The sequence below is a fragment of the Hypanus sabinus genome, chromosome 10 (genome assembly GCF_030144855.1).
Source record: "Hypanus sabinus isolate sHypSab1 chromosome 10, sHypSab1.hap1, whole genome shotgun sequence".
NCBI classification, from domain to species: domain Eukaryota; kingdom Metazoa; phylum Chordata; class Chondrichthyes; order Myliobatiformes; family Dasyatidae; genus Hypanus; species Hypanus sabinus.
Window position 1 is genome coordinate 27,544,195 of NC_082715.1, and position 25,195 is coordinate 27,569,389.

Here is a 25,195-nt window from a genome sequence, read left to right on the forward strand (position 1 = left end):
TGCTGAACGCTTACTCTCACCTAGTCCCGCCGACCTCCACTCAGCCCATAACGCTCCATTCCTTTCCTGCCCATATACCTATCCAATTTTACTTTTGTCCCTTAACTCTCAACTCATGTCCTCTTGCTTGAATCTCCCCTACTCTCAATGGAAAAAGCCTTTCTATGTCAACTCTATCTATCCCCCTCATAATTTTAAATACCTCTATCAAGTCCCCCCTCAACCTTCTATGCTCCAAAGAATAAAGACCTAACTTGTTCAACCTTTATAATTGAAATTTGGAAGAATTTCTTCAGCTACAGAGTAGCAAATCAGTGGAATCCATTATCAGAGGGCTGAGGAGGCCAAGACATTGGGTTTGTTTAATGCAGAAATTGATACAGTTGTCATGGTTAAGGGTTACGTGAAGGTGGGAAAATGGGGTTAAAAAAATCAGGTGTGATTGAATGGTGGAACAGAATCCATGGACCAAATGACCTAATTTTCTTCTTATATCTTATGGATTCATCAATAGTTTAGCACTGACAATCCAGTTCAAAATATCATACCTTCATCAACTCTTTCTGTAATTTAAAATATGTTTACTCTTTCCAAATTTTGACAGTGTCTTTAAGCAAAAATATTAAGTTTTTCATTCCAGAGATTTTGTCTGCCTTGTTCAATACTTCAGCTTCAGCATTTTCTATCCTTAATTTAGATTTTCAGAGCCTGTAACTTTCTGATTTTCAAACAGAAGACCTGTTACAGAAATTCTACCAATTTTAATATTATGTATTCTAGAAAAACATATACTGAGGTAACTTATCATTTAACTAGGCCATCAGTTACTACCAGATACCTTCACACTGCCACCCTTATAATTCCCATGAGTACCTCATTACTTAGCAATGATAAGTAAACATACTTTGACAAGCAACTATTGCTGATTTCTACCTGTGTGTTTTATGCAGTTCAGAGATCTTCTCTTCCAATTCTTTTGACTGGTTTGGAGCAAACTGTAATTCTGCGACATAACCTGCTTTGTGTTCTTCAGCATCATAATCCCCAAGTTCCGCTTGCAATGTATAAGAACCGAGAAGGGCATGAGTTACAAACGAACATGGCAAACGACCAGATATGATATCCTGCCGGAGTTGAAGGCACAAATAATATCTGCAAAGATAATGGAGAATGCCAGTTGGGATGAGAAAAACTTCAAATGATACCAAGGGTCTTTCATTAATGACATTCCACTTAAAGACAACTCATGTTTCATTAATTCAGTAAACTAAAAATTTTCAAAGGTTTTCTTCTTTGTTTACTTAAGATTTAGCCAGTTAGAAAAAATACAAACATAATATTAAAACTTAGCTATTAAAGTAAATAAACATGGATATGTTTGTTAATTGAGGACCACGGACATGCAGACAAGATTCACATTTAATCAGAGGATTATGTAATTTTACCCAAGTAAATAAAATTAATTCCTTTGCATCTATCTTAACTTCTACCTTTTATTAAGAGTTATTTATACATTAAGGCATGCATTTTTTTTTAAAGAGGAGATGGGTCCTCCAACTAATGAAAACAGACGTGGAATTATTCTATTGCAACTTGAAGATTGCCATTTAGTTGAAGACTATTATTTGCAGATTTCTGATGGTGACGAGGCAGTGTACAGCAGTGAGTTAGATCAGCTGATTGAGTGGAGTCACAACAATGATGTGACACTTAACATCAGCAAGGCCAAGAAATGGATTGTGGACTTCAGGAAGGAGAATCAATGGAATACGTACCAATCCTCAAGAGAGGAATCAGCAATGGAAAGTGTGTGCTGTTTCAAATTCCTGGTTGTCAGCATCTCTGGGTATCTATTCTGGGCCCAATATATTGATGCAATTTCAAAGAAAGCTATATTTCACTAGGAGTTTGAGACTTAATATGACACTAAAGATTCTCACCAATTTCTACAAATGTACAGGTGGAGAGCATTCTAACTGGATGCATCATCAGATATGGACTGTATTTCCCTGAGAAACTCTGGGTACATAAATAAGTTTATAAATGACCAGAAAAAGGAAGAAGGTGGGGGGGAGGGAAAGAAGAAACACAAGGTTATAAGTGAAACTGGTGGGGGTGGGCAGGGGGCAGCTCTGCTGTACAGGGCCCATCAGCTGCATCAATAGAGCTCTACCAAGAGGGATTTCTCACAGGTTGGCACCGGTTATTTAAAAAGGGAGTTTTGAGAGCATTTGTCCATTGTACGTGGCCTATCAGCGGCGTCAACAGACCTCTATAAAATAAATAAAAGTGTAGAAGGGATAGGCAGAGTGGCCATTGTATGGGAGTAGGCCTCTAGCAAGAGTAAAAGCCACAGGCTTTGGCTCAAAGGAGGCTTTGGCTCAGAAGAGGCATTGGCTCTATGTAAAGCGTCTGTTAAGGTTTCCTTTTTGGTTATTTTTCGCCTCTCTTACTGTACCATTTAAATGGCTGTGGTGCGCTCTGGCAGAACTGGGAGACCCAGAGTCTCTCAGGGAACTACATTTGCGTTAAGTGCATCTGCCTGCAGCTCCTTGAAGACCGTGTTAGGGAATTGGAGCAGCAACTGGATGACCTTCAGGTTGTATGGGATAGCGAGGATGTAATTAATCAAAGTTACAGGGAACCAAAGTTGCAGGAGGCAAGTAGCTGGGTGACCATCAGGAGAAATGGAAATAGGCAGTTGGAGCAGAGTACCCTGTGGCCATTCCCCTCAAAAACACTTATACCGCTTTGGATTCTTTTGTGGGGGATGACCTCCCAGGAGAACGCCACGACGACCGGGTTACAGGCACCGAGCATGGGTCCATGGTATAGAAGGGAAAGAGAGAAGGGATTGGTAGTGAGGGGAACAGACAGGAGATTCAGTGGATGTGAATGGGACACCTGGATGGCATGTTGCATCCCAGGTGCCAAGGTCAGGAAGTCTCAGATCTCATCTACAACATTTTGGAGGGGGAGCAGGGGGAGCATACTGGTACCAATGACATAGAAAGAAAAAGAAATGAGCTCCTGAAAAGAGAACTTGGAGAGCTTGGTAGAAAGTCAAGAAGCAGGAACTCCTAGGTAGAAATTTCTGGATTGCTGCCTGTGCCACGTGTCAGTGAGGGTAGAAACAGAATGATTTTGCAAATAAATGTGTGGCTGAGAAGCTGGTGCAGAGGGGCAGGGTTAAAGTTCTTGAATAACTGGGATCTCTTCTGGGGGAGGTATGACCTGTTCAAAAGGGATGGGTTGCACCTGAACCCGAGAGGGACCAATATTCTTGCAGGCAGGTTTGTTAGAGCTGTTGGGGAGGGTTTAGACTAACTTGGCAGGGAGATGGGAACCAGAGTGAAGGGACTCAGGAAAGGGCAGATGGTAAAAGTAACAATAGTGTGCAGTCAGATTGTCAGGAAAGGCAGGCAGTTGATGGGGCTTAATTGCAGCCAACTGACTGAGCATCAAATCATTAGGGATGCAGAGTCAGAAAGGACTGCAAATACGGTACTCATGGTGTTGTATCTAAATGCGTGTGGTATAAGAAATAAGGTGGATGATCTTGTTGCAATATTGCAGACTGCCAGGTATGATGTTGCGGCCATTACTGAATCGTGGCTGAAGGATGGTTATAGTTGAGAGCTGAATGTCGATGGTTACACGTTACTTTGAAGAAATAGGAAGGTAGGCAGAGGGGGTGGTGTGGTGAAGAATGGCACCAAATCAGTAGAAATATGTGACACAGGATCGGAAGATGTCAAATCCTTGTGGGTTGAGTTACGAAACTGCAAGAGTAAAAGGACATTGATGGCAGTTATCAGAATCAAGTTTATTATCACCAGCACGTGACATGAAATTTGTTAACTTAGCAGCAGTTCAATGCAATACATAATCTAGCAGAGAGAAATAGAATTGAATAGATTTAAAAGAATGTGCAAAAATAGAAATACTCTGTATTTTAAAAAAGTGAGGTAGTGTCCAAAGCTTCACTGTTTATTTAGCAATCAGATGGCAGAGGGGAAGAAGCTGTTCCCAAATCACTGAGTGTGTGCCTTCAGCTTCAGGATTCTGTATCTTCTACCTGACGGTAACAAATAAGAAAAGGGCATGCCCTGGGTGCTGGAGGTATTTAATAATGGATGCTGCTTTTCTCAGATACCACTCCCTAAAGAGGTCCTGGATACTTTGTAGGCTAGTGCCTAAGATGGAGCTGACTAGATTTACTAACTTCGCAGCTTCTTTCAGTCCTGTGCACTAGCCCCTCCATACCACACAATGATGCAGCCTATCAGAATGCTCACCAACTATAAAGTTTTTGAGTGTATTTGTTGACTTGCCAAATCTTTTCAAACTCCTAATAAAATATAGCCGCTGTCTTGCCTTCTTTATAACTACATCGGTACGTTGGGACCAGGTTAGGTCCTCGGAGAGCTTGACATCCAGGAACTTGAAGCTGCTCACTCTCTCCACTTCTGTTCCCTCTATGCGGATTGGTATGTGCTCCTTCGTCTTACCCTTCCTGAAGTCCACAATCAGCTCTTTCGTCTTACTGACGTTGAGTGCCAGGTTGTTGCTGCGGCACCATTCCACTAGTTGGCATATCTCATTCCTGTACACCCTCTTGTCACCACCTGAGATTCCACCAACAATGGTTGCATCATCAGCAAACTTATAGATGGTATTTGAGCTATGCCTAGCCACACAGTCATGTGTATACAGAGTAGAGCAGTGGACTAAGCACACACCCAAGGTGCACCAGTGTTGATCGTCAGTGAAGAGGATATGTTATCACCAATCCACACAGGCAGTGGTCTCCCGGTTAGGAAGTCAAGGATCCAATTTCAGAGGAATGTACAGAGGCCCAGGTTCTGCACGTTCTCAGTCAGGATTGTGGGAATGATGGTATTAAATGCTGAGCTATAGTCAATGAACAGCATCTTGATGTAGGCATTTGTGTTGTCCAGGTGGTCTAAAGCCCTGTGGAGAGCCACTGAGATTGCCTCTGCCATTGACCTATTGTGGCAACAGGCAAATTGCAATGGGTCCAGGTCCTTGCTGAGGCAGAGTTCAGTCTAGTTATAAATAACCTCTCAAAGCATTTCATCACTGTTGATGTGAGTGCTACTGGGTGATAGTCATTAAGGCAGCCCACATTATTCTTCTCGGACACTGGTATGATTGCTGCCTTTTGAAGTAAGTGGGACTTTCAGCCCGTAGCAGTGAGAGGTTGAAAATGTCCTTGAATACTCCTGCTAGTTGGTTGGCACAGATTTTCAGAGCTTTACCAGGTACTCCATCGGGACTTTCTGCCTTGTGAGGGTTCACTCTCTTTAAAGACAGTCTAACATCTGCCTCTGAAACGGAGTTCACAGAGTCCTCAGGTGCAGCAATGACCTTCACAGCTGTAGTTGTGTTCTCCTTTTCAAAGAGTGCATAGAAGGCATTGAGTTCATCTGGTAGTGAAGCATCACTGCCATTAATACTATTGGGTTTCACTTTGTAAGAAGTAATGTCTTGCAGACCCTGCCAGAGTTGCCATGCATCTGATAATGCCTCCAACCTCATTCAAAATTGTCTCTTCGCTCTTGAAATAGCCCTCTACAAATCATTCCTGGTTTTCTGGTACAGGCCTGGGTTGCTAGACTTGAATGCCAGAGATCTAGCTTTCAGCAGACAACGTACCTCCTGGTTCATTCACAGTTTGTGGTTTGGGAACTACAGTAAGTCTTTGTAGGCACACACTCATCCACAGAGGTTTTAATGAAGTCAGTAACAACTGCAGCATACTCATCCAGATTCAAAGATGAATCCCTGAATACAATCCAGTCCGATTCAAAGTAGTCCTGTAGGTGGCTCTTGTGCTTCCCTTGTCCAAACCTTCTTGGTCCTTACTGTTATATGCAGGCCTCCCAACAGTGGCTGGGAGGTGGGCCATAAGTTGCAACAGGAAATAGAAAAGGCAAGTCAAAAGGGCAATTTATGGTATCATGGGAGATTTTAAACACAGGTCGAATGGGAATATCAGGTTGGTAAAGGATCAAGAGAGTGAGTTTGTTGAATACCTAAGAAAGCGTTTTCGAGCAGTTTGTCATTGAGCCTAAGGGATCAGCTATACTGGATTGGGTGTTATGTAACCAACTGGAGGTGATTAAAGAGCTTAAGGTAAAAGAACCCTTAGGAACCAGTGATCACAATATGATTGTGTTCAACTTGAAATTTGATAGGGAGAAAGTAAAGTCTGATGTAGCAGTATTTCAGTGGATGAGGAAAATTAGTGGTATGAGAGAGCAGTTGGCCAAGTTAATCAGAAGGAGCTGCTGGCAGAGATGTCAGCAGAGCAGCAACGGCTTGCATTTCTGGGGAAAAATGAGGAAGGTGCATGACATGAGTATTCCAAAAATGAAGAAATACTCAAATGGTAAAATAGTACAACCGTGGCTGACAAAGGAAGTCAAAGCTATTATAAAAACAAAAGAGAGGGCACACAGCAAAGCAAAAATTAGTGGGAAGATAGGTGATTGGGAAGTTTTTAAAAACCTACAGAGAGCAACAAAAAAACCATTAAAAGGGAAAAGATGAAATATAAAAGCAAGCTAGCAAATAATATCAAAGTGGATAGTAAAAGTTTTTTCAAATAAGTTAATAATAAAAGAAATGAGAGTGGGTATAGAAAATGAGGCAGGAGAGATAATAATGGGGGACGAGGAGATGGCTGATAAACTAAATGAGTATTTGCATAAATTTTCACTTGGAGTGAAAAGACACTAGCAGTACACCTCATGTTGTAGTGTGTGAAGGAAGAGAAGTGGGTGCAGTTACTGTCACAAGAGAGAAGGTGCTCAAAAAGCTGAAAAGACCTAAAGATACATAAATCATCTAGCCCAGAGGAACTGCACCCATGGTTCTGAAAAAGGTAGCATTAGAGGTGGCTTTAGAAATGATCTTTCAAAAACCATTGGAATCTGGCACAGTGCCAGAGGACTGGAAAATTGCAAGTGTTCATCTACTCTTTAAGAAAGGAGGAAGGCAGCAGAAAGGAAATTATAAACCAGTTAGCCTGGTGATGGAATACTTGGTGACACAGAACAAGACAGGACAAAGTCAGCATGGTTTCTTTCAGGGAAAATTCTGCCCAACAAACCAAATGGAATTCTTTGAGGAGATTACAGGTAGGATAGATAAAGGAGATGCAGTGGATGTTGTATATTTGGACTTTCAGAAGGCTTTTGACAAGTTGCCACACAAGGCTGCCTACCAAGTTAAGAGCCCATGGTATTACAGGGAAGTTACTAACATGGTTAGAGGATTGGCTGATCGATAGGAGGCAGGGAGTGAGGAAAAAAAAGGATCTTTTTCTGGTTGGTTGTCAGTGACTAGTGGTGTTCCACAGGGTCGGTGTTGGGACCACTTCTTTTTATGCTATATACAAATGATTTAGATGATGGAATAGATGGCTTTGTTGCCAAGTTTGCAGATGATACGAAGATTGGTGGAGGGGCAGGTAGTGTTGAGGATACAGGTAGGATGCAGAAGGTTTTAGACAGCTGAAGTTATGGAATTCCCCAACCAGAAAACCCTGGAGGCTCCATCACTCTGTTCATTCAAAGCACTGATCTAGATATCTGGACATGAGGGGAATCACAGATGTAAAGATGGTGTGAGGAGATAGCGCTGAGATCTGCGATAATCCCGATGAATGGAGTGTAGGCTCAAAGGACCAAAAGGAGAATGGGCAAGAAAGTGACAAATGAAATACCATTTTGGTAGTAGAAGTAAATGTGTGGACTATTTTCTAAATGAGGAGAAAATCCAGGAATCTGAGATGCAGAGGGACTTAGGAGTCCTTGTGCAGAACACCCTGAATGTTAACTTGCAGGTTGAGTTAGTGTTGAGGAAGGCAAGCACCATGTTAGCATTCATTTCAAGAGGTCTAGAATACAAAAACAAGGCTGTGATGCTGAGGCTTTTATAAGGCACTGGTGAAGCCTCACCTTGAGTATTATGAACAGTTTTGGACCCCTCATCTTAGAAAAGATATACTGGTATTGCAGAAGGTCCAGAGGAGCTTCACAAGGATGATTCCAGGAATGAAAGCGTTATCATACGAGGAACATTTGATGGTTCTGGGTCCGTACACACTGGAATTCGGGGGGGGGGGGGAATCTCATTGAAACTTTTCGAATGTTGAAAGGCCTAGACAGAGTAGATGTGGAATGGGTATTTCCCATGGTACAAGAGTCTAGGATGAGAGGGGAAAGCCTCAGGATAGAGGGGCACCCTTTGAAAACAGAGATGTGAAGCAGACTCTATGGGCCAAATGGCCCAATTCTGCTCCTATGTCTTATGAGTGACGTAAAGAGCTGGGAAGTTGATTGGTAGAAGAGATACAGGGCTGGAAAGGGGGGAATCTTATGAGAGAAAACAGAAGGCCATGGAAGAAAGAAAAGGGGAAGCAGCACCAGATGATGGACAGGTAAGGAGTGAAGGTGAGAGGGGAAATGGGAATAGGGAATGGTGGGAGTGAGGGCGCATTACCAGAAGTTTGAGAATTTGATGTTCGTGCCATCAGGTTGGAGGCTACCCAGATGGGATATAAGGTGTTACTCTTCCAACCTGAGAGTGGCCTCATCACGACAGTAAAGGAGGTCATGCCTGACATATCAGAATGGGAATGGATAGTGGAATTAAAATGGGTGGCCACTGGGATATCCCGCTTTTTCTGGCGGATGAAGCGTAGGTGCTCAAGGAAGCAGTCTCCCAATCTACGTCAGGTCTCACAGATATACAGCAGGCCACGCCAGGAACACCGAATACAGTATACAATCCACCTCAGTTTGGGGTCTTAAATGGTAGCGAGGTGGTGGGAAAGAGGCAGGTGTAGCACTTATTCCACTTGCAAGTATAAGTGCCAGGTGGGAGCTCAAGTGGGGAGGTACAAACTGACAAGAGGGTCACGTAGGGAGTGATCCTGATGGAAAGCAGTATGTTGGGGGGGGGGGGGGGAGAGGAGGGGACAAAGAGAGGGAAAAGATGTGCCATTGGAAATGGCAGAAGTTACGGAGAAATAATGTACTGGACATGGAGGTTGGTGGGGTGGTAGTTGAGGACAAGTGGAACCTTATCTGTGGTCGTGTGGCAGGAGGATGGGGTGAGAGCAGATATATGTGAAATGGAAGAGATGCGGGTGAGGGCAGCTTTGATGGTGAAGAAAGGGAAACCCCCTTTCTTTGAAGGTGGAGGCATCGCCTTAGTTCCAGAATGAAAAACCTCATCCCGAGAGCATAACCTGCAAAGACGGAGGAATTGAAAGAAGGGGATATGGCATTTTTACAACTAGCAGGGTGGGAAGAGGTATAGTCCATGCCACCATTCTCTCCTTTCCCCCATTTCAAAGTTGGATGTGACTAACATTATAAACATTCAAAGATAAACTAAAATTGTATTAAAATATTTACTTTAAAATGTAGATCGGAAACTTCAAAATAGCCTGAAACATTGAAAAGTAAAATTTGCAGAACTGTCGAAGAACAGGAAAGACTAACACATTTGCTCTACAAGAAGGGGATAAAGACAGTAAGAATGGCTTCCTTTTTGGGAATGATTTATTTTTATTGCTTTCATATGCATTAACCCGCAACACCACCCTCCTCTTCTCCCCCCACCCCACTCTGAATTAGCCACTAATAACTAGCAAATGATTAAGTCTCAATTGACAGACCATAAAGACACTTTCAGAAATCCCCAAGGTTTTTGGCAGAAGACAACACTGGCATTCAAACTTCCCCATTTCAAAGTGGATGTGACTAACATAATCATTAAAAAAAAACACTAAAATTGTATTAAAATAATTACTTTAAAATGTAGACTGGAAACTTCATAATAACTTGAAACATTCAAAACTAAAATAATTTTAAAAACTCTTTCCCTCACATTTAACACAAGTAGAATCCACTTTCAAATCAAATCCAAGATTTTACATTTAATCCATGACTCCATCAATTTCAACAATCGTTCTAGGTTTGTTCTATGATTAGAACACCAATTTCTCAAGCATTATACTGAAAAAATGCAACAAGACCTGGATCTGCCACAGGGATACAACACTGCGACAGATGCAGCACCACATGTCACTTAGTGAGTCAAAGACTCACGGTATGTGCAGGTGTACATTCTGGGCTTATACTGGTTTGAATGGCCAAATATTGGCAAATTGGATTAGTTGGGCATATGCAGTCAGATTTGGACAACTTATCTCTGTACAGACCTGAGACAGAGTTTAATATTTTTAATGTTTGAATATCAAGCCTGTCAATACTAGCAGATTTGAAGAAATTCCAATTATTTTGCAAGAAATCTCTTGTATACTAGAACATATTTAGAACATATAAATAAAACATACTTATAAAATACCATAAATGTTTAATTAAAAACATTGATTTCAACATTTAATAATTACTTCCACAAGAACTGAATTAATCTGATGAATTTATACCTTGTGATGTCTTCAGTTAGCTGTGAAGGATCAGGAGGGTAGAATTTTACATTAAAGTAAAAGTGCCAAGGACAACCTGCAATCACATACAATTCTGATTTTAAATGACGTGACAACAGAGGAAAGTGAACACATACAACACGCTGGATGAACTCAGCAGATCGGGCAACATCCATGGAAATGAGCAGTCAACATTTTGGGCCGAAACCCTTTGTCAGGATGCGGCCTGAAATGTTGACTGCTCGTTTCCACAGATGTTGCCCGACCTGCTGAGTTCACCCAGCGTATTGTACGTGTTGATTTGACCACAGATTCTGCAGTGTACTTTGTGTTAACAAAATAAAGTGGTTTTGAATGCTTCGATGTGCCAGCCTAAGACTGCATAACTACCCAATTTCAGCAAGCTATAGTACAGCAAAAAAAAAGCATGAAAATTGATAACTGATAACACTCAATGCACAAACAAATCTTCATCTGCTGACTTTCACCTGCTCCAGCCCACTACCCCATGAATCAATCATGCTGGGGAGAAGGAAATGTAAGCTTTTAAACACATTTTTACTAAAAAGTCCGTTCTCATGGAAATTGGGGTGGTTAATAAACCGTTTTCAGAGGATAATTGAAACACGTGATTACATGGAACAATAATTTCAGAAAAACATTGCCCATGGTATTCCTTACATGACATTTGCTAAAGTACATAATTTGCTAAAGCTCATAATTAAGCCATTTTCTTTAAGAATTGTCTTCCATATGCCTAAAAAACTTATTGCATTCAGTTTACCGACTCCAAGTTGAAAATTTTGGTAATCAATACTTTTGCTCCACATACATCAACAACAGGAACAAGATGAGAGAGACAGGTTTGATTTAATGGGGTTTTCTCTTTCTCTAAAAAGAAAAACAACTATCTCAAATGTGACTCCTTCCAATGATTTGTGCCTGATCTAACACATTTTCATTTAAGGCACTGATAGAGAAACCAGCAGGCTCAGTAGAGTTGCACAGCCTAACAGAAGGGAGAGACAGAAGCTTCCATTACAATCAACATGCAGTGGTGACAAAGGCCATTAGATTCAGTAGGCCTGTCAACACAAGGAACAGGTAGCTTACATTTTACACTTGTAGAATTCCTCATGAGATCATTCAAATCTGAAATCTTATGCTCAGTTACAGTACTGGCCAGAGTGCAGCCTAAATCCGTATCTCAGTGCAAAGCAATTGCATTGCTCATTCCAACATCAGCCCTCTGAAACGTCTGGATGAATCATTGGTGCATTCGTGCCAGCTTCCCAGCACAGCAATGTGTAGGGCAGGAATTTGCACAACATGCTCAGTACAGTAACATTATCAGTCACATAAAACTATGTACATTACTAAAAAGAACCCTTTATATCTGACTCCATTAGCGTGGTCATTTCTAGAACAACCTGCATGGCGTGCAAGATGACAGTGAAAGCATATCTGTATTAATCTTAAATGCCCCCATGTCAACTATAGCAGATCATGTAACAACAAACTTACTTCGAATTTGTTTCTTTATTTCCTTGACAGGGTCCAACCAATTCTAAAAGAGGTAAACAACAGTACATTAGAATGAATCTAATTCAGAAAAATTCCTACAAATGCCAGAATAAAAGAGAAGTACAACACAGAAATAGGTCCTTCAGCCCATCTAGTCCATACCATAACCATTAAACTGCCTACTCCCACTGACCTGTACTGGAACCATACCCCTCCTTACTCCTGCTATCCATGTACCTCACCAAACTTCTCTTACTTGTCATTCCATACTCTAATGACCCCGAGTGAAGAAATTTCCCAAGTTCCCTTAAACCTCTCACCTTTCACCTTCAACTCATGACCTCTGGTTGTAATCCTACCCAATCTCAATGGAAAAAGCTGCTTGCATTTACCCTGTCTAGAACCCTCAAATTTGTACACCTCGCAATCTTCTACATTCTAAAGAACGCAATCCTAACCGATTCAATTTTTCCTTATAACTCTGGTCCTCCAGACATGGCAACCTACCGTGGTTGGTCCTATTGAAATGCAGAACCTCGCATTTGTCTGTATTAAATTAATCTGCCTTTTTTCAACCAATTTTTCCAGCTGATGCAGATCTCTCTGCAAACCATGGTAGCCTTTATCACTCCACTACACCCCTAATCCTGGAGTCATCTGCAGATCTGCTGATCTAGTTAACCACATTATCATCCCGATCATTGATACAGATGGCAAACAACAATGGACCAGCATTGATCACTGCAGCACTCCACTAGTCACAGGACTCCAGACAGGGAGGGAACCCTCTACTACAACTCTCTGGCTTCTCCCACAAAGCCGATGTCTAACCCAATTTACTACATCATGCTGAATGACCAGTGACTGAACCTTCTTGACCAGCCACCCATACAGTACCTTGTTAAATGCTTTTCTAAAGTCCATGTAGATAACATCCACTGCCTTGCCTTCATTCACTTTCCTGGTAGCTTCCTCCAAAGCTCTAAGATTGGTCAGACATGACCTACCACACACAAAGCAATGCTGACTATCCTTAATAAGTCCATGTCTATCCAAACACTTATATCTGATCCCTCAGAATACATTCCAATTACTTTCCCACAAATGATGTCAGACTCACCGGCCTACAATTTACTGGTTTCTGTTTAGACATTTTTAAACAGTGGAATAACATTGGCTATCCTCTAATCCTCCAGCACCTCTCCTGTGACCAAGGATGTTTTAAACATCTCTGCCAGGATCCTGTCAATTTCTGCCCTTGCCTCCCATCGGGTCAGAGGGAACACCTTGTCATTGCCTCAGGGTAGCAAACACCTCCTCTTCCTCTGTAATCTGTACAAGGTCCATGAAGTTGATGCAACTTTGTCTCACTTCTACAAACTCTAATTTCCTCTTCTGGGTAAATACAAATGCAAAGAAATCATTTAAGATTATCTGTTTTGGCTCCACACATGGATTACCATTCTGGTCTTTCAGAGGGCCAATTGTGTCCCCTGCAGTTCTTTTGCTCTCAACAGACCTGTAGAAACTTTTAGGATTCTCCTTCACCTTGTTCTCTTGCATTTCTTGTACTCCATAAGCTTCTCATTGTTCTTACTTTCCTATACTTGCTATGCACTTGTTGTACCCAAATGTCCTCTTTAAATACACTTTTTCCAATTTTTAGATTAATTACTTCAATCATTATTGAAGAAAGTTTATGTACCATAATATTGATGGGTTAAAAATGCTTGCTGGAATGCAAGACTAGTAACTAACAACAATCTAACTGATTTTTCAACATTCATATTGTACTCATTTTCCATTTAAGCATGCAACATAAGATTTTCCATGTATTCCTGCATTCAGATATCAAAACAGCCCCATATATTCACATTTCGTCTTTCCATTAAGTTATTAACATATTAAAAATAATAATTTCATGAAAATGAACTTTATTAAAGTTTAAATGCATTTATTAATTCTGGTACAAAAATTCTGTAAAATACTTCTTCTCCAGACCGCTACCAATTCAATGAGCTGTAATATTTTTCAATTCTTTTTAATTTTGTACATCCTGAAAAGCTCAACAATAACACTAATTAGGAGAGAGATCAAGTAAAATGAAGTACTTCACAATACTCATGTCTTGGTTAACTATAAACTCGCGTCTACAAATCTGGAGGCCAGTCTTATGAAAGATCTAAAGGGTGCTTGGTATGCAGCTATGCAGCTTGCATTCTATATAGCTGCAGCTGAAAAGAACAGCTGGTTAATAAATAGCTGCCTGGAGCAACTGAATGAGAAGAATAGATTATCAAGTACTCAGCAAAGCAGACTTGAAGTTAAAGATTTTTAGCATTTTATCATGGAGTCAAAAACAGTCACTGCAGGGGAGGAGAGGCAAAAAAATCCAAGCTGTGCCAAGAAGTAACAATAGCTTCTATAGTTTAAGAATTAGTGCAAGGAAGACAGATCACTCTGAACTATATTGTGAATTCTTGTTAACACCTACAACTCAAGACAGTACATTTTCCAAATCACATTACAAGAATTAAGCTGGGATACATATTTTTTCTAAAAACCGCAATTTGCCTACACTCATCCTGTTCAAGATCAAAGTTTCTGCAATTATTTTTTTTCAAATTCTGTCTTAAACAATCATGAATAGAAAATGGCAAAGTGAATACCATTTATTTTTGATTTAAAACTTAGGCAATCGACACAGCACATGGAAGAACTACAAGCAAAAATATTTTCAAGATAGTGCAGGGGGATCACGGAGAAGGGCAACATCTTTACTCAAGGAGCAGTTCAACTGTAGGATTTGCTTTATTTGCAGTAGTTAAGAAAAATAATTTTCCTTGCAATCTATCGACATGAATTGAATGAGTGAAAATGGAACTGAAAGCTATGATAGAGATCTATTGCAGATCTTTAATACTGGATTTTCTTCATTTTGTTTCCAACAGAGTGATTGAAATTCTTGGTGATAAATGGAAACAGTGAACATATTAAAGTAATATTTTGTGAAAGTGCTTGAACATCATTAGATATTTGACACTTCCAAATCTTATGGTTTTCTTTCTGACCTTCAGTGCCAAATGTTTAATATAATTATTAACAAGCACTTCAAAATATAAATACCACTGAATCTTGAACCGTTAAAGGAAAATCTCTTCTTCCTCAGGCATCTCTCCCCCCATCTGCACAGTGCACATACTGAAAATATTGCACATACTAACCATCGTCTGCAAAACTAGCCATGGTTACTTCAATTTGAATTTCAAAAAGTTTATATATTCACTTCAAAAATGCTTCCCATTTTAACCCACTTTTGCAATATACTTGGTATTGAAATGTTCCTGAACAGTTTAGAGCTTTAGTTGAAATCTCTTCACTTAATCCAATTTGTTCCTTCCTAGTTACAAAAACAAAATCACTTTTTACAATCGCATTCAAAAGATTTTAAGGATGTAAAGAAAGGACAATATTCACACCAATCACATTTTCACCCTCCTTTCCAGCATTCCAAGGAGAATGTTGCCTACATGACGCCTTGGACTACTTTATGAACACATCATTTTCTCCCACTGCTTTTCATACAATCACAATAAATGCCATTCATTCCTTACTGCCTTCTTTTTCCCCCAATGGCCAAAATGTCCAATAATCCATTCAAGTGAAACAAGAATTTTTTGCATTTCTTTCAAATAGGCATATTTTATTCATTGCCCCAGTCTCTTGTACACTGACCAGATGAAACGTATATTGAATGAACAAGTCAATTTACTTTTCAACCACATCACATTTTGCCCAATTGTCCCCTATATTTTCATCTAACATCCATTCTTACCTCTATTTTTATTGAGACAGTACAACAAACAGGATGATGTACATCTTCCGTAGTACCCCGAAAAGTTAACGGCTTCACACAAGTGCAGCCTGAATCACTGGACATATTCATTGTTCAGCTAATTTAATTTCTAGCATCCATACTAAGACTACAAGTCCATAAGACAAGAGCAAAATTAAGCCATTTAACTTTAGTCTTATCTGCCATTCAATATGGCCGATTTATTATTCCCCCTCAACCGCATTCTATCTTCTTCTTGCAATCTTTGAAGTCCTTACTGATCAGTAATCTAACAATTAATCTTTTATAAAATATTCCCAAACTAGTTATGCTGAGATGGCAAAACATTCATCTCCTTTGCAAAAAAAGTGACAACTAATCCATAAAACAAGGCAGATCCTGGCTTTCAAGTATTTGGTTACTTAAGATTGTCAAAATTTTTCTAAAGCAACTGAACAACAACTTATTGTGTTTAAAAATTCATAGTATTCTATTTGTATAGATAAGTGTGCTTCAACAAACAATGGATTTTAAACTAAAGTTTGTTCCTCAGTGACTGAAATAGATTTTCTATTCCATTTTAAAATCCTCCCATTTTAGTTAACTTTACCTAGATATATGGACATTTAAATTTATAACGTACCTTTTCACCAGCAGTATCCAGAAAAGTGAGACCAAAGTAATCTTTTTCTAATAAATTTATTTGTTCACACACCCTGTCCAACATTATTTGTCCTCTTGAACGTTTCTGAAAAACAAAAGGTAAATTTGTAACTTAATCTGCATGCAAAATTAATACTACAAAACAGCATTTTATTTCAATTTAAATGAGGTTCATTACCATTATTAACAAAAACACCACTGGGGAATGCACAACATGACTGACAGTGTAGTTCTGACAAAGAGTTTTAAACAAAATGTAGATTGAGTTTCTTTTTCCAGACTGGAGACAGGGAACTTTTTGCAATTAACATTGCCATATATTACCCTGGGTTAACCTTTACACATTTTTTCAGTTTGAGGCCATCTAATGATAAATAATTTCTCATCTCAATCAAAGGTTCAAAAAAAATTATGCCTATATTCCTTTAACAACATATTTTAAAGTGAAAGGGATGCTATTGAGAACCAAGTGCATGAACTAGGAGCACATGGAAGTAACTTAAGTACTGCATCACACGACAAACTTCTCTACTCCAAGTAGACATGGAATTCCCAAGGGTCAGCAATGTTGCATTTCTTAAGGAAGCATTGAGCACATCATTGAACATTTTTTTCTTTATGCGCTTGGAAACACATTTTCAAATCTAGCTCAGTAGAGTGTTTTTTTTTAAAAAAAAGGAGTCTTGTGTTGGACACATTAACAACATGGCCTACACAATGTAGATGACCTGATAGAGATGTACAAGATGATGAGAGACATTGATTGTGTGGATAATCAGAGGCTTTCTCCTCAGGGCTGAAATGGCTAACAGGCGAGGGCACAGTTTTAAGGTGCTTGGAAGTAGGTACAGAGGAGATGTTAGAGTTAAGTGTTTTTTTTAAATTCCATGGAGAGTGGTGGCTGCATGGAATGGGCTGCTGTCAATGGTGGTTAAGGAGGATTCGATAGGGTCTTTTAAGAGACTCCTGGATAGGTACATGGAGCTTGGGAAAATAGAGGGTTATGGGTAATTTCTAAAGTACATACACATCCGGCACAGTATTGTGGGCTGGGGGGGGGAGAATGACCTAGCAGAGGAAAGCCACAGCAGTCAGGTCTTTGGCACCGAGTCTGCCTCAGAAAGAAAAGGCAGTGAAAAAACAAGCTGTGGTGAGAGGGGATTCATTAGTTAGGAGAACAGAAAGAGGGTTCTATATATGAGAATGAGATTCTGAAATGTTATGTTGCCTCCCGTGAGTCAGGATCCAAGACAGCTCAGATCGAGTCCTCAGCATTCTTAAGCTGGAGGGTGAGCCACCGAAGGTCATGGTCTATAAAGGAACCGATGACATAGGTAGGAAGAGGAATGTGGTTATGCAAAGTGAGTTCAGGGAGTTAAATGCTAACTTAGAGGAAAAGACCTCCAAAACAGCTGTGATCTCAGGATTGCTACCTGTGTCATGTGCTAATGAGGCCAGAAGTAGTAAGATTATACAGCTTAATACATGACTAAGGAGTTCCTGCAGGAGGGAGGGTGTCAGATTTTGAATCATTGGACTCTCTTCCAGAGAAGGTGGAAGCTCTACAGAAGAAACAGTTTGCACCTAAGCTGGTGGAGGATTAATAGTCTAGTGGGAAAGTTTAGTAAAACTGCACAGGGTGGGGGGGGGAGGGTTAAACTCAAGTTGCAGGGGGATGGGAACCAGACTGCCAGAACAGGTTGTGGAGACAGATGTTATTAAGACGTCAAGGTCAGGAATCAAAAGGTTGAGTGTGGTGGGACTAATGTGCAAAGTTGTATATATTTCAATGCAAGTATTGTAGGAGATGTGGATGAACTCAGGGCATGGAGCAACACATAATTATGATATTTTAGCCATTAGTGAGACTTGGTTGAAAGAGGGGCAAGTCTGACAGCTCAGTATTCTGGGGTTCCAATGTTTTAGATGTGATAAGAGCAGGAAGGATTAAAGAGGGAGGGATGGTATTATTAGTGAGGGAAAATGTCACATCAGTGCTTAGTCGGGATAGACTGAAAAACATTTATTGAGACTTTATGGGTGGAACTGAGGAATAAAAGTTATGACCACGTTAATGGAGCTATACTACAGACCATCCAACAATCTGCTGAATTTAGAGGAAAAAAATTGTAGAGACATTGCAGACTGTTACAAGAAACAAGGTGATTTTAACTTTCCACGTAGTAACTGCAATTCCCATACTGTAGAAAGGACTAGATGGGATACAGTTTGTAAATGTGTTCAGGACAGTTTCCTTAATCAGTACATAGAAGTCCCAATGAGAGAGTGTTTGATACTTGATCTGCTGTTAGGGAATGAGACAGGGCAGTTAACAGAAGTTTGAATAGGGTAACACTTTGCATCTAGTGATCATAATGCCTTAGTTTCAGGTAATTATTGAAAGGGACAAGTCTGGTCCTCAGGTTGAGATTCTAAGTAGGGGAAAGGCCAATTTTGATGGTATTATAAAGGATCCAGTAAGTGCAGATTGGGACAGACTGTTTTCTGGCAAAGATGTATGTGGTATGTGGAAGGCCTTCTAAAGGTAAATTTTGATAAGACCACAAAACCAAAAGGCACAGGTGCAGGATTAGGCCATTTGGCCCATTCTGCCATTCAATCATGGCTGATCCTTTACTCCCCCCTTCAGCCCAGTCCCCGGCCTTCTCCCTGTAACCTCTGATGCCTTGACCAGTCAAGAACCTATAAATTTTGATAAGACCACAAAACCAAAAGGCACAGGTGCAGGATTAGCCCATTTGGCCCATTCTGCCGTTCAATCATGGCTGATCCTTTACTCCCCCCTTCAGCCCAGTCCCCGGCCTTCTCCCTGTAACCTCTGATGCCTTGTCCAGTCAAGAACCTATAAATCTCTGCCTTAAATATACCCAAAAACCTTGTCTCCACACCTACCTGTGGTATAAAAATTCCACAAGTTCACCACCCTCTGGCTAAAGAAATTTCTATGGATCTGTTTCAAATGGACGCTCCTCTATCCTGTGGCTGTGTCCTCTTGTCCTAGACTTCCCTAGCATGGGAAACATCCTTTCCTCATGTATTCTGTCTAGACCTTTCAACATTCGAAAGGTTTCAATGAGATTCCCACCTTCACCCCCCCCAATCATCCTTCTTGATAAGATTCCCTCTTGCTAGTACAAAGCTTGTATTTTCCTGTCAGAATAGAAGGCAAGGATAACAGATTTAGGGAACTTTGGTTTGAGATATTGAGGCCCTGGTTAAGGGGGTGGGGGGGGAAGAGAGGGTGCATAGCAGGTATAGGCAAGTAGGAACAAATGAGGTAGGAAATTAGGAGAGCTAAAGGAAGGTGTGCAGACTAGATGAAGAATCCTAAAGGCTTGTACAGATATTTTACTGACAAAACTGGTCCTCTGGAAGATCAGAATAGTAATCTATTGATGGAGCCAAAAGAGATGTTGAAATGCAGTTGTTTTTTTTTGCATTTCCACTATTGTTGCTTGTTATATTTGTACAGGTATCAAGTTGAAACAAATTTTCTCTCCGTTCCACTGAAAAGGCCGACATTCTACAAAGAAACTTGGAGTAAGGCTTGTGGTACTGGTAGAGCAAACTCCATTTTTGATTGGTACTACGACACTCAGTGGCTACTTTATTAGGTGCAAGAGGTATCTAAAAAAAAAGTAGCCACTGAGTGTATTTCTGTATGTTCAAGATCTGCTGCCGTAGCACATCCACTTTAAGATTCAACACACGGTGCGCTCAGAGATGCTTTTCTGCACACCACTATTGTTATGTGTGATTATTTGAGTTACTGACTACCACCACCACCACCAAAATTTCAGACAGCCCAATGAAACAATTTTAAAACAAGTGGAGTGGGATGGGAATTCAAACTATTAAGACTTAAAGCGTGATCCTGGCAGAAAGATTGCTAGAAATGGAGGATGAGACAGTTTCTTGCTTATAAAGGAGATGATGCTGAGTGCTAAGACTGGCTTGGTGTTAGAGTGCAAAACAGCACTGTACAGATCCTTGGGTCTACATTGTTGTGCTTACCTTTTAACTCACTAAGCTCAATCTTACCTTTCCCTCCCACATAGCCCCCCATTTTTCTTTCATCTATGCACCTACAGAAGAGGAGTGCACAAATTTCTGATGCTCATCTTTAGGCTCTTTATAAATGAGAAGCATCAATCAGATTAAGTTGGTTATGCATTGGTGCTCCTGACTTCACTTCAAGTTGGTGAATTTGATCTATTCTTGACTTTATTCTTAACCTGGTACATGAATACAGTAATGCTCTAAATTAGTTATTGCCCTTGAAGGCTTCACTTTTGGAATAAAAGAATACTCAAAATAGTATTCTTTGGGCCTCATCATTTCTCTGCCGAGATGTATAGACTGTTTACTTCCTCTGCACGAAAGAACACACCATGTGCAAAAAATTCTCTTAAAAAAATCAAACCTGAATATTTCCTCATGGTTAAATTTATTCATGGAGTTGTTATTTAATATTTCTATTGCATATTTATAGTTAAGCCTTGGGATCTTCAAAGCGCCATGGTGTAGGACATCTAAAGCAAAGGAATGTGTTTCCTGCAGCTTTAGCACTTTTTCTTCCAACTGGACAGTAGGCTTTGGAAATATTCCAACAAATGCATTTCATACTTAGAAATGTGAACAAATTATATCATGACTGCTTTGGTTTCACTTAATAAGATTGTAAAGGATGCCTTATACAAAGCTTGTATTCTTTTACAGAATAGTGTATAATGTGTTTACTTATGCAGTTCTTTGCTTATACATAATAGGCTGTGATAATAGATTCTTGGAATTAAATGGAGTCAGGAAGCATAGTGAGACTATGAAATTAAATCTATTAAATCTGCTTGATTAAAGCACACAAGTGAATTTGAGACAACATACTAAATGTATGCTTGAACAAGAATGTGTTCAATACTTTGTAGTTGTTTGTGGTGCAGAATAATTGGGCTGAATTTTGTCTTTTGTGTATAGAGGTTGTACTTACAGATCCTTTAGAATTTCAGAAGGATCGTTTTCCCTTCTAAATTTAAAGACACATACTGATAACAAAAAAAATTGCATTAATGATGAGCCCGTTAAGAAAATGGCTAAGTAAGCGTTGGTAATGGAATGTAGGTAGAATAAGTGAACAATAATCCGTGGAGGCAAATGTGCTTATTGGGTTATGTTTGAAACAACAGACATTTATAATCGTGCTGGAAAATTTGTGAACCCTGTAGAAATTTCTCCATTTCTGCTTAAGTATTAACTAAAATGTGATCAGATCTTTATACAAGTCCTAAAAGTAGATAGAGCTAATCAAATTAAATAAAACAAAAGACACTATACTTGCTCACACGAGGAAATCTACAGATGCTGGAAATTCAAATAACACACAAAACGCTGGCGGAACACTGCAGGCCAGGCAGCATCTATAAGGAAAAGCATTGTTGACATTTCGGGCCGAGACCCTTTGTCAAAAATAATCCAATATTACATGTATCTGTGGAAAAAGTATGTGAATCACTGGGGCAATGTCTTCTACAAAAGCTAATTGGAGTAATGTGCTCCAGTCAATGTGATGAGATTGGAGGTGTGGGTTGTAGAGGTGCCCTGCCCTATATAAAAAAAAGACATACAAAGTCAGGTTACTGACAGAGCCTGCTCTTCGAGAATGATCTGTTTATGTCCACCATGCCTCGATCAAAACAACTTCCAGAGGACATCAGAGTTGTAGAGATGCATGAAGCTAGTTAAAGACTACAAGAACATTTCTAAAGAGCCAAATGTTCATCAGTAATAAGTGAAATTCCCTCTAAATGGCACAGCCAAAGACCAAAAGGCCTGTTTCTGTGCTGTAATGTTCTATGATTCTATTTACAAGGACATTGCCTGAACTGGAGCGTATGCCTTATGAGAATAGGTTGAGCGAACTTGGCCTTTTCTCCTTGGAGCAACAGAGGATGAGATGTGACCTGGTAGAGGTGCATATGATGAGGGTCATTGATCATGTGGATAGCCAGAGGCTTTTTTCCCCAGTGATGAAATGGCTAACACAAAGGGGCATGGTTTTAAGGTGCTTGGACATAGGTACAAGGAGGATGTCAGAGTTAAGTTCTATGATCTGCCACTTCCTCCTCCTCCTCTGGGCAAGCTAAATCTGAATCCAAATTAATAAATCATTGTGGCTTTGATGCTGCTTAATCTTTTGGATCAGCAAACCATGAAGAACCAAATCCCTTCCCTCATAGATAACATCTACTGTCCTATCTCATCAATCACATTTGTCACCTCAAAATAAACTGAGTCAGGCTTGTAAGACATGACCTGCCAAGCTGACTGTCCCTAATCAAGCCATTCTTTTCCATAATGCACATAAATCCTATGCCTCAAAATCCTTTCTAATAGCTTCCCCCAACACTGGCATGAGACTTCCCAGCCTATGATGATCCCCATTTTGTTTCTTGAGCAAAGGAACAATATTAGCTACTTATACAAGTATTGTGGTCTTATCCACCTTTGTGCTCTTCAAGAGTCTCAGCACCATCACCATCTTAATTTCAACATCCCCCAGGACATAAACATGTCCCACTATTCTCCATATCCTTCTCAGTGAATACCAGTGCAAAGTATTTCTTAGTATCTTGCCCATGTCTTACAAGCAAAACTTCCTTCCTTTTTCCTTGACTGGTCCTACCTCTCCCTAGTTATCCTTTTGTTTTAAGTATAAAATGCCTCAGTTTTTTTATAATCCTACTTGCTAAGGACAACTTACGGCTTCTTGTAGTTTTCCCTCATTCTTGCTTGAGTTTTTTCCTTCTACGACTCTGCTCAATTACACACACTGCTGCTAGGACTCTTTTCTAGGAACACAAACCCTCTGCCCCTGCAAAGTGAGGTTCAGCTGAATATGAAGTCAAGTCTCATGAGAGTCACAATCTGATAAAAGGCACAGCAAGGAACTCTTGCACCTCTTTCTTCAGTTCAATTTTCTAGTCAAGCTTAATGTGCAGTTATGCAAGGAGAGTTATAGAAAACCACAGCACGAAAACAGGCCATTCAGCCCCTCTAGTCCACATTATCATCCAGATCATTGATATTAATGACAAACAAAGACTCAGCACCAATCACTGCGGCACACCACTAGTCACAGGCCTCCAGTTAGAGAGGCAATCCTCTACTACAGCTCTACAGCTTCTCCCACAAAGCTAATGTCTAATCCAATTTTCATTCTCATCTTGAATGCCGAGTGTCTGAACCTTCTCGACCAGCTTCTCACAAGGTACCTTACTAAAGTCCATGTAGACTGCATCCACTGGCTTGCCTTCATCCACTTTCCTGCTAACTTCCTCAAAATACTCTCCAAGATTGAATAAACTCTTCACAGGTCTCCAGCTGGGTACAGGTATCGATTATAATTGATGTTTCGATGAGAAACTTGGCCATCTTCATCAGAGATGATGCCTGGGCAGGTCTAGTCCAGTGGTACCTGTAAACACCTGACTTTGGCTCTTGGTAGGGTCAGCCATGCCAAATAGATCAAAGGGTAGAGGCCAGACTAAGAGTGGTCTACCAATTCTCCAGGTTCAAGGGTTCAACTCTGGGATAACAACCCCGAATGGTAAAACAAAATCGTTACAGAAACAGCAATGAAGAATGCTTCTACATCTATGTGCAACCCAAGACTTGCTTGACTGACAGTAGTGAAAACCGAAAGGAAGCTTCTGACATGATGAAGGAAGCCCTGAACACCGTCAAAGATGTAGAACCTTCATTACTGCCCCAAGCTCGAGTGGCATAAGTGCTATCATTTGACCTGGGTTTATTTTCTAACTGATTTATAATGATTTTTATTTTACAAACTTCTTGTGATAAGCCAAGTGAGAGATCCCAGCAATAACAAGTTTATATGCACTCAATGGCTACATTTTTAGGTAGCTCCTGTACCCAAAGGAGTGGCCACTGAGTGTATGTCTGTGGTCTTCTGCTGCTGTAGTCCACGGCCCATCCACTTCAAAGTTCAGTGTGTTGTGCTGTAACACATGGTTATTTGAGTTACTGTCACCTTGGAAACAGCTTGACAATCCTCCTCTGACCTCTCATTAGCAAGGTGTTTTCACCCATAGAACTACTGCTCATTGGATATTTTTCTTTTGTTTTTCATACCATTCTCTATAAACTCTAGAGACTGCTGTGTGTGAAAATCCCAAGAGGACTGCAGTTTTTGAGATACTCAAACCACACCAATCATTCCATGGTCAAAGTCATTTTGATTACACTTCTTCCCCGTTCCGATGCTTGGTCTGAACAACAACTGATGCTCTTGATCATGTCTGCATGATTTTTGCCACATAATTTGTTGATTAGATATCTGCATTAAGCAGGTGTACAGGTGTACCTAATAAAGTGGCCACTGAGTGTAATTACCAGATGTATTCACAATATTTACAAAGTATCCAACCAAGTATAGCATCTTAAAGCCAAAATAAAGGCCTGAAACACAATTAACCAAACCTGGTTACCCAACATAACTTATCAAAAAACAATGTATGCCAAGTCATCTTTAAAACAATTACTTCTCCAGCCTTAGTTAACTGCTTTAAAAAAATGTGGAAATTTGCAGGACCTCATAAATGCATTTTTAAAATGTTGGAATCATACAAGAGCATTTTTACAAATTA

The 25,195-nt window shown here is 40.1% G+C and overlaps 1 protein-coding gene across 11 annotated transcripts in view; it reads right to left on the reverse strand.

Annotated features, from left to right (window-relative positions):
• Positions 1–25,195, reverse strand: part of epb41l2 (erythrocyte membrane protein band 4.1 like 2) — a 168,203-nt gene that overhangs the window by 61,884 nt on the left and 81,124 nt on the right. For all 11 annotated transcript variants that reach the window (XM_059981559.1, XM_059981556.1, XM_059981552.1 and 8 more), the window contains 4 exons: positions 16,492–16,596; positions 12,014–12,056; positions 10,490–10,565; positions 934–1,152 (listed from right to left, as the gene is read on the reverse strand). In XM_059981559.1, coding sequence (XP_059837542.1) covers positions 934–1,152; positions 10,490–10,565; positions 12,014–12,056; positions 16,492–16,596 — 443 coding nt within the window. The remainder of the gene's footprint in view (positions 1–933; positions 1,153–10,489; positions 10,566–12,013; positions 12,057–16,491; positions 16,597–25,195) is intronic.